Genomic DNA, 12,140 nt, shown 5'->3' with positions numbered 1-12,140 from the left:
TGGAGGTTCTTCATTGAATACTAAAATGGTTTTTGTGTGCTTTAAACTAAATAATAAGTATTGCAAAGTATGTACACACATATTTGGTGTATCTAAGTCATATTAATAATTGGGCTCTATTTGAGCTAGTGAAAGTGTGCAGGGGACGGGAGTTCCTCTATTAGGAACTTACTTTGTTTTCGCATTACCGAGTCTGGTAAGGCACCTGCCGCTTGTGGCATATTGCTTAAATAACTTAGGTTTCACTTCCATTCTATCCACCTCTATACCACTGCAAGACCACCTCACAGGACACAGTGCCGTGCAAGGAACAACGTGTGTCATAACCTTATGGTAACATGAAATAACATAATATAAAGTGCCGGACTGTCACTGTATTCAGAAGGACAGATGTTGTGCCCTTCTCTCTCGGTCTAGCCTGGTTGTTGGACATACACCTCCACCTTTTTCACAGTCTAATGAACTCTGCTGGCATAGGGAGCTCAGGCTGTTTTTTCTCCCTTTGTAAAACTATACTCTGTTATCCTTCTGCCAAGTAAAGCACCACCATGTCACACTGTGAACTAAAATAAAGCCTAGCATGATCCAACACAGAGCACACACTTTTAATAACCTTTTTGACATCAAGGTGCCGGTGTTTTTCAATTTGACAGTACTAGATTGAACACTCGATTTCCTGACCACCTGTTACCAACAACATTCACCTTTTAAAACCGTCTATTCTAAACTATGCCCCTCTTGGCTCAGGCTTGGCAGTCACAGAATTTACATTGTGGAGATTCACCTGTGGTAGAACGTATTTCGATGCCCAGGCAAGTAAGACACCAAACTTCATGGATTTCATAAGCACACTATTGAGCCCCTCATGCATCCAACATTATATTTATTCTGTACTTAAGGACATATCTGCCTCCACCTTTTTGCATAACTATGGTGGGTGGGTAGGATAGCTCAAGGGCAAGGTGTTTGTCTTGGAAGCAAGACATCAAAGAGCAACAGAGGTGCGAGTCCTGGTCCTGTGCTTAGGGACTGGTCGCCGGTATTAAGCGTGTTATAAAAAAATGCATTAATTAATTATGGTGCACCTAACATGGCTGACATGTACTCTTGCTATCAAAAAATATACTTCCCCTACTGCATTCTTCACTTCCTGTGTTTGTAATCCATTTCACACTTTACCATCCTTTTATCTTACCCTCCCTCATTTCCTTTTCTTCAGCAGATTTAGGACTGGATACCTCTTGTGAGGTTTGTGAGAGTAAGGCTTTGGGGCAGTCAAAGAGGATATTAAAATCTCCTACAATAACAATCTAGAATAACAGTCAGGAGAAATAGCTAGCCACTGATTCGTGATGAATTAGCTAGGAGCTGGATTGGGGATGTGGTGGGTGTTGCAACAAAGGCATATGGTACCTCTCTGCTCTGCGCTTCCAGGCATGCCATAACAATGTTAGTTGTAAGTTTCATAAATGCCATGCAGTCGATTTATAGGTGTTCCACGTCATTCATTTTAAAATCTTATAGATTCACTGTGTTGTCTCGCATTTTATATTCAGAGCAACTTTCTAATCCTTTAATAGTACGGGCGTACAATTGTTTTTTACTGTAGGCCTATGAATTCACAATAAGTGCTGTAGTGTTTTTTGTATTTTTGTATGATTTTATTCAATTTATTATGCTATAAAATTCTTCTAAATTCACAAACTGTATTGTTTCTGGTTGTATTGTTTGTGAATATTGGATTGTTGCTATTTTTAAATGTTTCTGTTGTATGGATTAGATCAGAAATAAAGCGTATTTGATGATTTTGAAATGCCACAGGAAATATGATCTGAAACAGACAGCACAATTCTTCCCTTTCCCCCAACATAACTCAAAGACCACATCCTCAGAGTCTTTAGTTACAAAACATTGCCTATTTCTGTTTCAACTCTTAATACTGTACCATTCTTCATTTGTGTCTTTTTGTTGTCTGATAGGCACTGGGAAAAAGAAAAGCAACTCGCTCAAAAAGAAGCACGTGAGCCTTTCTTATCAAGAGCAATTATACACTGCTATTGGAAACCATATTCTCTTCTCGGATTTTTTACACTTCTTGAGGTAATAGTTATTTAATTCTCTGAACTTATGTTCAGTACACTCTTTAAAATTATGGATCGTGTACCGGTGTATGACTACCAACATCTTTAGATATGTAAGGTTTGTAACAATATTAAGTAAAGCTGTACATGAAAATCAGTAGGAAAAGGAAAAGATTTAGGAGAATGTTAAACATAGTTAAGGATGTTTATTAGTGACTCATCTTTTGTTATATGTTTCATATAGGCTAATTGAAAGGTGGCGCATCAAATAATAGGTCCAGTGTGTACAAAAATTACTTATTTATTAGAAGCATTTGGTGAGGATACAGAATGGTATAGGGTGAAATCCCATGTAAGACTGCATGTAAAAACCTTTAACATGCATAATTCTGAGATTACATTTTATGAACACATCTTTGGCTGTCTAGACACCTGTAAAACATTTGATATGAATGAAAATAAAGATTACATTGCATGCCCATTAATGAATACTAAATTAAATTCTAAATACTCAATTGTCACACAACTAAAGATTACCAGAGTCAGGTTTTCCTTGGCAATTTCCCTTTCAGGTGATTGCTTTAATGCATTTCTGCTAGTGATTTGCCCTTCTTGACTGCATTATTCAGAAATATGATTCATGTGAAGGAGCTGTAATTCTGGTTACTTTAGAACCTGCTAAATGTGTTCTACAAATGGGTGCCTGTCCTGTTCACTTCACAAGAAGATTCTACATTAAACAGATCCCTTCTCCCAGATTGGAGGAGAGTTACTTCAGCATGGTCCAATACGTCTTCACTTGGCAGCTATGCAAAGAAAGAGCTTGATCAGCTTCAGCTAATTCAGGAAGCAACACTGAGAAAGAGCTGGAAGTCCTCAACAATAGCATGATAAAGTGGAAACGGTTTCTAACCTGAGTGCATTGGAGGGTGGCTACATTGTAACATTAGTTATTTATTAATTCATTATTTTGGGACTTTTTTTATGCTTCCTTTAGATTTCATGTTCATGCATTGGCTTTTATGCTTGAATTTAAAGACTTGTAGGATACCTTCTCTTTAGAAGGATCTACATGGTTTATTGTAAGGCCTAATGGAATGATTTCCATTGGTAGTGTTGCGTTGAGAGCTTAATTCAAAGTATAAAGTTGATCTTGTTTCAATAACGTTCGCTCAAAGACTTAGCCAGAGTCATACTCTGTTTATTGACAAGCCATTCACTGTTTTCCAAAGTGAACAAGTTGCTTTTACATCCTTCAATGTTACTCATTATATGTGGCAGTATGATTTTGTGTCCCTGAAGCAACCTGATTAAAGGCAAGTAACACTACAAAAATAATTAACCCATTGCAACTAGTTTGTGTGTACATTTGATTCTAAGGGAGCTCTTTGATATTTCATGGAGGACGTCCGAACTTCAGAACAATGGCCTATTTCATTATCCTTTTGGTCTTCTGAAAAGGGGAAGGCATTTTTTAATGTGTTTTCTCTGAATGGATCGTGGGACCCATTGAATGTTATCATAAAGTGTTTAGTTAGCAGATATCAAGATGTTGTACTGCTCAGACCAGTCTTTGGAAATGTTCCACTGGCTGAGACATGTAGGTTCAAAAGGTTTGTAAAACTAGACTGTGTTGCCCGACTCCAAAGCAAGGTCTGATGCTTCTTTAGTGTACAGTCTGTACAATCTGGCTGCTTGCTTTTCTACACTAGTAGCATGTCTCAGTTTCATTAAGATGGAGAATAGAAAAAAGAACATTACTTTAAACATTGAAAGTGCATTCAATAGTGTCAAGTCAGGTTTGTAGTCTATTCATTTGTATGAAGAAAGTTCATATAGAGTGCCTTCTTTGTATTTTTTTTTTACACTTTGTTTTAACATAAAGCCAGAATGTCCTCTTTTTGCCAAGCCACATTTCAACTGTGAAGGGGGAACGCTCATCACTCATCTTTCAATTGTAAATGTAGACAGCATGGGACTCTAGAGGTGACTTAATGCCAAACAAGGACATCTTAATTATCATTAAATTCAACATCGCGAGTTTCTTGCCAAATATCATGGGATCTCTTTGAAAATATAGAGAGAAGGTTTTGCATTAAAGGCACTTGTGAGGGGTTGGAGTTAGGAGACAGTGTTCATTTGCCCAAATGCTTTTATTCGATTAATAAAGGAGTTTGCACAAATTCCTCACTAACCTTAACTCTATTAGGGGTTTCCCTGTCTCAACAAAACTAACTGATGAGACAGTATTTGTCAGAATGTCTAAAATAAAATTCTCCGTCCTGTGTCCAAAACCTAATCTGACCCTCACAGTCTGAATGCTACCGATAACGTACAACCTGGGGAAATCAAAATGTCATTCGGCTGCTCAGTCGCAGCTCTGTTCTTTAGTGCAAAGATACAGTTCAGAAGGTTCCAAACCAAGTACCTTTACCAAAGAATGTTCTAAGATACAGATATCTTGATAACAATAATATCTCATAAACTAAATTTGCCAAAGAAAAGGCCTACAAGCTTTCTGTACGCTTATCCCAGGGTAAATGACTTCCTTCACCTGAACCAGTTCCAAATAGAGCCAAGGGGGAAAAACCTCTTGCCCTGGTCTTTTCACTTCTTTAGATTGTAATAGGCAATTGCTTATTTAGCTTTGGTGTCTCTGGCAGACGTGGTTTATTCTCCTGATGTGTACTGCCAATTTTATTTGCCAGAATCACTGGGACGAGGAAGAGTAGGGCTCTTCCTCTCTACAGGCACCCGAGTGGTTTCTAGATTATGCCTGTTTTTTAATTCTATGTCAAGACCGGAGGCAAGTATTATGCTTCAACTTCTTTTAATTTACTCTTAAGCAGTTTCCACAAATAAAATGAATGTCATAAACCTCTCATTTTCTTTTTTCTTTTTTTGTAAAGAAACATTTCCCATTTCTGCCACTCATTTCTGTAGTCCATTCTATTTCCTGTCCTTGTCCTCTAGCCTCTTCCTGTCCTTTACTCCGCCTCTTCATTTCCCACTCTTCAGCAAGATAAGTGCATATCTTTACTGTAGAACGTTAGGTAGACCTAATTTGAGCTGTGTATAACGTGCACAGCATTGATTTGATGGCAGCCCTGGTTTAACGGGGGCCCGCACATGTCCTGGGAGGGCCCCCTCAGACTAAAAAAAAGTTTTAAAATAAAAAAACGGAAAAAAGAAAGTTTCTTTTTGAAGTCACTCTGCCTTCATAAAGAAAGTATTTCTGTTACAGCGTAACAAGGCAGAGTGACTAGAAATAGATACTGTTTCTTTCTGAAGTCAGAGGCCTCCCCCACCCCTTTACATGGAAGCCTATTGGCTGGAGGCTTACATCTCATGGGGCGGGGGAGCTCTATGACTTCAAAAATAAATAGTTTCTGTTTGAACTTTGCCTTCATAAAGAAATTATTCCTGTTCCGTTTCAGTCCTTTAAGGTAAATAATTTCTTTATGAAGTCAGAGTGACTGGGGCTCCCCTCTACCCCATGACAGGGAGGACTCCAGATCCTCTGCAGATGATGGGAACAAGCATTCCTGGCTGCTGAAGGGAGCTGGAGGTCTTGTTCCCTGGACCCACGGCTTAAAGGTAAGAACATCTACTTTCTTTAAATGTGGGTGCGTGCATGTTAGCGTGTGTTTATATATGTTTATAATGTAATGCGCATTAACGAGTGGGTGCATGATGCGGCCTGGGTATGCCTGTGAGAGTGAATGGGAAAAGGTTCACACTTAAATAAATGTATGGGTGGCTGCCTGCCTGGGCGTGCCTGTATGGTGAAAGGGTGCACACTTAAATGTATGGGTGGCTGTGTGTGCGTGTGTGTGCGTGTATGGTGAATGGTGTGTGTGTGCAGGCATGTGCTCAGGGGCTCAACAAAACTTACATTTCAGGGGGCTGACCCTTCAAATGTTGGGAGAGGCGCTAACTTCACAGGCGCTGGGGGAGGGGCAAACTTATTTGTTTGGGGGCATCGAACTACTTTACACAGTCTAATGAGACTTTCAGTGCAGCTTCAATGTTGCAAGCAGTTAAAACTCTGCTTTAAGTCTGGACACACCCACTTATGGACTGCTGTGAGAATGAGCAGTCTGCTGTCCACTTTCTACCCTTCCTATCACTCCCCTGGCATGCAAGTACTAAACCCACATCCACATCACAATTTCAACTGCCTAAAAACTAACGGTGAAATGCTTTACATTAGTAATTGCTGGTCCTTTGTTAACGGTGAAACACAGGCGCCATTTAACATCTGTGTCTTATTCTGTCCGGCAATGGCTTTGTAGGTCAGCCAGGTCGAGTCAACATAGCCCAAGATTTCAGGGGGGTGGGGGAGAGGACCGAAGCCCAGACAGATCAGTGGTGTTGTGCCACTGCTTGTGTTGATTGCCATGATTACTTATTGGTAATCTTCATTACCTATTCTTCCTCGTCCCAGTTCTTGTGTATGAGGCATGAGGCACTGGAGGTAATGCCTGGATTAGTTACCTGTAATCTTCATTACTCCTAGCCCCACTCTTCCTCCTCCTAGTACTTACCTATGAGGCAATGTGCCTCATACGTCAGCAGTGGGATAAGGAAGAGGGACCGAACGTGGAGGTAAATGTGGGCTGATGTGCTTATTTTGGGGGTTGGGGGCAGGGGGTTGGAGGGAGAGGGGATGCGTGGGGGGTGGGGATTTATGCGATAAAACATAATGGTAATTCATCTCCAGGCTAAACAGGCATGATATGTTATTAGCGGCTAGAGAGTCATTTGTTAGTTTGGCTGGACTTTTTTTTAACTGGACATCTCTGAGGAAGCAGCTCTGCTAAGTTTAATTACCTGGCTAGACTGGCATTTGGGTACTGCCAGTCTAGCCGTTTCTTACTGTGGCATTGTATATTTTTCTGGGCATCTGTGATAAAACATCCATGATAGGGGTTATTGCTTCAACAGGCATTTTGGTGGAACCAGTCTAGGCATGTCTAAATGTGGCCTGCCATACTGTAATAAGTTATGTGTCTAGACTGGGTCTCTAATGTGCAGATAGTCGGACATGTTTTCATTTCTGCCCCATATGTCTGAATCTTGACCACTTTTTCCTTGCAAAAGGCTAGAATGGGTAACGTTGTTATTGTCCTATACGTCCTATAGAGGGCTATCCCATAGAACGCCAGGCTCTCTGCCTTTGAACTAGGCATCATATTACAGGCCTTTTTGTCTAGATTGATATTCTCCAGCACCCGCAAGTATGTGATTGTATCAACCATTGCCAACCATTGCCAGTTTTTCCTGCCCTACATCCCAGGAATATACTCCCTTGTGCTTCCTAGATGCTGATGACAGGACGAGAACTTTGGACTCCTCAAGATAGGCGAGAAAGAAATTCAACCTAGGTTCAAGCCCCTCCCGAGTCTGATCTATGATCGCCAAATCGTCAGCATATAAGATCCATGGTATATGCGATTCATAGACTTTCGGGGGGGAGGCCCGCACCGCCAACTGCAAGTCTCCCAGATACATACAGATTAAATGGTATCGGTGCAGGAGGGCACCCTTGTTTTAAGTCCTGATATGCGCATATCCGCTTGGAGAGAGCACCCTTCTCCGTCAGCCTAACCTGTATGGAGGTGCCAGGATATAAAACTTTGATAGCCTCCACCAAATCGTGGGAGACAATTCCAGCTTAGGTGCTTAGCCCACAACCTCTCCCTGCATACACTATCAAAAGCTTGTTCAAGATCCATAAAAGCTAAATGGGTGTTAGTCTTTCTTCTAAAAGATCTTAGCTTCAGTAGATTAAGCAGGAAGAGGTTTTAGGAGGTACCCACTACCTTCACAAATCCAGTTTGACGAGGGTCCAAACGACCAGTTCTGGCTGCCTGGGCATTCAGTTCTCGCATCTTTATTTATGCAAAGGTTCCCTTTGGGAGCTTAGTTTCCCAATTAATGTCTCAATATCGTCTTTGTCAAATTTAAAAGACCATCTTTCCCCAGAAACTGGGAGGCCATGATAGTTACCATTAGCCTTCCCAGCGAACAACTCTGTGAAATGCTGTAACCATCTTTCTTCCTGAACTTGTTCAGCCATTATTGCAGGCTGGAGACTTCCAGCACTATTTATTTCCCAAAGATTGCTAGTGTTATTTTTACAGAAGGTATTCAGCATATGCTCAGCGTCAAGCTGCCCTCTCAGAGCTCTAGATGCAAAAGGCCAATCACGATATTGCTGCTTCCTCTTTTTCTTCATCAAACACGAGAAACAATCTCCTATTTTACCAAGTTTCCTTATATCCGACCGCAGAGATTTCTTTGTCTCCATCACCTCCTTGTTGTTTAAATGGAGTGGTTTAAAATCTGACCTTCCTTGGGGGCACGACTCTTCAGTATAACCCTTGAGTATCCAAGTATAGTCTATTCTGCTCTTATTGTCACATGCATCCTTATCAAACATGGCTATAATCTTTGGAACGTCGCTTAGCTTAATCCTTAGTCTGTTTCTGCCCCAAGTCACCTCAATCGGCTGCATCATGATCTCGTTTGCATCATGATCTCGTTTGGTTGCAGGGACGATACTGTCCAGCTAATTGCTAACAGATTAAGATCACTCGCCGACATCTCAAAGACCCGAAACAATTCCACTGAGGCTACCTTACTAGCTGATACAAAGCAGTAATCCAAACATGCTTGCTGCTCCCCCCTTGACCAAGTTCAAGCACCCGGGATTTGTCCCTTGGTCTGGCCATTTAACATGCATAAGCCACGAGCCATGGACTCAGTCAACGAGGAAGCTGCCTGTATTTACAAAAAAACAAGCACCATTGACATTGAACCCTCACCCTCCAACTTCTTTCCCTCCATGATCAAAATCAGAGACACAAGGTTTGGTTCAAGGACTTCCTTGACTACCAAGCCCTTTCCCATTCTTATGTGGGCCAATGGGCCAGAGTATGGCCTTCCAGCCTGACATTTTCTTTAGCTTTATTCAAATAATACTCGTATCCATCACATATAGGCTTTGCTCATAACCAAGTGTCCTGGAGACAAATATCATATCGTCCCAGATTTCCATTAGAGAAAGTTCGACAGAGTCTCTTGAATTCCAAGATCCTATTTGAAGGGTCAGCGTTGAATCCTCCACCTGGCATTAACGTTGGCGAAGTTCGGTCAACGAAGTTGCTAGCCATGACAAATCTTGTGATTTTGTAACCCCTAAACTGCTATCTCGCTCCCTCACAGGAATCTGATTTCAATCTAAGGTTCCACCAAAGTGACTGTAATTGGCTGATGGCTTTTATTTGATGAGCTAAAGTGATCCGAGCCAAATTCAGTATTTTCCTTTGGAATTTGGGTACTCTGTCCTTCCACTTCCGGCAGTTGCCAAGTCGAGTGAGACCCCTCGCCAGAGTTGTTAATCTCGAAGATCGAAACCCAAAGGGAGCAAATCATCACACATTTCAATCTAAGCAGAGTTTACCAAAGCTAATTTCAAATGGAGGATCACCCAGTCCAATAGCCTTTCGATGATGAAGTGGACCACACATATCTTCTGAGTTGATGTATCTCAATTTCGGAATATGGCGAAACAGCCTCATCATATTTCACTGATTAAAAATTAGGTTATCCTCTGCTGGTCGAAGTCTCTCCACAATGATTAAATTGCCCTTAGGTGGACTTGGAGGCAGAGTTCTTACTGACTTTGGGAGAGGTTTTTGAGGGGGAATCTTCAAATGTAATCTCTCACTCACTTTTTAGGATTTTGTGGACTTTGTTCTTTCGATCAGAAGACATCTGAGCTGAAAAGGCTAACCTTTTTCCACCAAGGTTCTAAAACACACTGTATCCGGCTGTTTGTCTCCAGATGGCCCCTTTTGGTCTCGATTAGAAGTAGAGATTACCTCTGCTTGAGGGGCCTGCTGAGCTTGTCTACAGCCAATCCCCTCTGACTCAGTCAGCCTCAGGTCTTCCAGAACATCAGCCTCTTCATGGATAGTAATCGTTTCAAGAAGATCACTCGGACATAGATCTGATGCCAGCTCTAAATCTTAATTCCCATTCATTTGGCCCAAATTAATAGAAGACATACCTATTGCACTGCCCTTTGGGTTTAGCAGTGGATTTAAGCCCCCTTGTGCCTCTTTCCTTTGATGGCTGGCAATTCGAGTAGGTGATTTAGATGGAGGGGTCCCCAGGTTCCTCAAGAAAGCCCTTGAACCATTGGACTTCAATTTTAGGCCCACCAGTAAATTTTGTGATTTTTCTGTGGGGCACCCCCACCAACCCCCTGGCCTCAAACCCCCCAACCTCTTCATGCCAGTTGTCTTTGTAGACTGGGGGTTCGGCCTTGCCATAACCTTAGTAATGGAGGTAGCCCCCACGGTAGTTGACTTAACAACCCTTTGTAGCCGTTCTGAATCAACTGGCTGTAGAAGCCTGGGCCACCGCCTGCTAACTCTGTCAAGAGGTTCCAATGTCCATCATTAAAGGCGTCCCTCCTCTGTCTTTGTTGAAATTAAACTACATTTCGGTCCACCCTCAAGTTAGGACTTAATAGAAACTAAATCGTCTCTCTGATCCACTGGCCCAACTATCCTGTTTTTGTGCTGGCTTCTCATCCACTTAGCCTTCTAATAGGGCAGCCATCCGTATAGTTTTTCCCAATTCTTCTCTTCTGCCCAAATCATTCTGTTTTGCCAATTCACAGAAGTTTCTGCCTCCTTGTCCAATCTGGCATGAATCTTAGTCACAAAACTTTCCAAATAAACAATTTTGGAATGAGCCATTGCAATCCGGGTTGCCTGGTTTTTAAGTGAGTCATTCAGTGACTTGTACAGTTTTGAAAAGGCAGCCAGAGAGATCGAAAGGGCCACCATTAGGTTATTTTGCAGTTGAGACATTGCCACAGCTGAGAGGCAGGACTCTTGACTCCTGGCATCCGATCTAAAGACCGAGTCATTTCTTGGCTCCTTCAAAGATAATGAGGAGTCTCAAACCTGCCTCCGAGACTCCCCCCACATCTATTAACGGAGGTTCCACTTGTAGTGCAGTATACAAGTGCTGAAGGATCGACCGCTCCTCTTCGCTCCCTTCTGGATGAGCACCATCAATTCTGACCGGAGCACTCTGCTATGGATCCATAGGATCATCCTCATTTCTAAATAGATTTTCCCCAGATACTCCCACACTTGGTGTCTGATCTCGAAGCCCCTCACTAAGTCTTGCCAAACTACATTTTTTCTGTGTTGCAATTTTGGTAATTAATTCAAGAATGTCTCTCGAAAGGCAAGCAGCCAATAGAAATGGCTGGATTTCCAAGCTTCCAAGGAGCACCGGAGGATTACCATCCAGAAGTGGAATAGGAGAAGCCACCGACAAAACCTGAGGGGTGGGTGTAGAACCTCAGGAGCTCCAGAGATTACCTTCATCCACTACGGGTACCATTTCTAGTTTCTTCGTGTCAGCCCCCAAAGCGACATCAGACAGTTGAATATCCTTGTATATAAGTGAAGTGTCCAGTTCCAGATTTATAACATTTGGCATGTTGGAGCATACAGAACCAAGAGATCCAATATCATTCGCCCCCTCTAACAGCTCTGGCATTGGTCGAGGCATTTGACGAGCAGATTAATGGATTAGAGGACTATAGGGGGATACAATCTTCGTCGAGGCCGTACTAGATCCCTTATAAGCATCACATGCAGCCCCCCCTCAAGCAGGCTCCAGTCTAGATTTTCCACTGGGTGCGCCGGCCCCCACTGGATGTCGGCACTTAAAAAGGAATCGTGCTGTGGCCGACAGGGTGTTTTAACATGCATCGGTCCTGTCAGAAGATTGTCATTCCCAACCTCAACAAAATTCATATCCATGGCCATAACAGCAGGAATCCTATCAAGCGATTGACCAGGATTAACCAGGGCCACATAGGAAGTTTCCAAAAGTCTCACCTGTTGGCGCGTATGCGCACCCACCACCGGCATTACAGGTGGAGTGGTCCTGGTCCTTTGATTTTACATTTGTGTACTTTCTTAGTGGTCCAGTACGGGAAAGACTGTGGCCGTCAAAAGCAAG

The 12,140-nt window shown here is 42.3% G+C and overlaps 1 protein-coding gene across 2 annotated transcripts in view; it reads left to right on the top strand.

Moving 5' to 3' along the window:
- The window catches only part of ABCC4 (ATP binding cassette subfamily C member 4 (PEL blood group)), a 2,280,107-nt gene that overhangs the window by 383,628 nt on the left and 1,884,339 nt on the right, over nucleotides 1-12,140 (top strand). For both annotated transcript variants that reach the window (XM_069639145.1, XM_069639144.1), the window contains exon 3: nucleotides 1,980-2,100. In XM_069639145.1, coding sequence (XP_069495246.1) covers nucleotides 1,980-2,100 — 121 coding nt within the window. The remainder of the gene's footprint in view (nucleotides 1-1,979; nucleotides 2,101-12,140) is intronic.

The sequence above is a fragment of the Ambystoma mexicanum genome, chromosome 7q (genome assembly GCF_040938575.1).
Source record: "Ambystoma mexicanum isolate Mex_15411 chromosome 7q, UKY_AmexF1_1, whole genome shotgun sequence".
Lineage (NCBI taxonomy): Eukaryota > Metazoa > Chordata > Amphibia > Caudata > Ambystomatidae > Ambystoma > Ambystoma mexicanum.
Note: the sequence above shows the minus strand (reverse complement) of the source record. Positions and strands in the feature narration are given on the sequence as shown.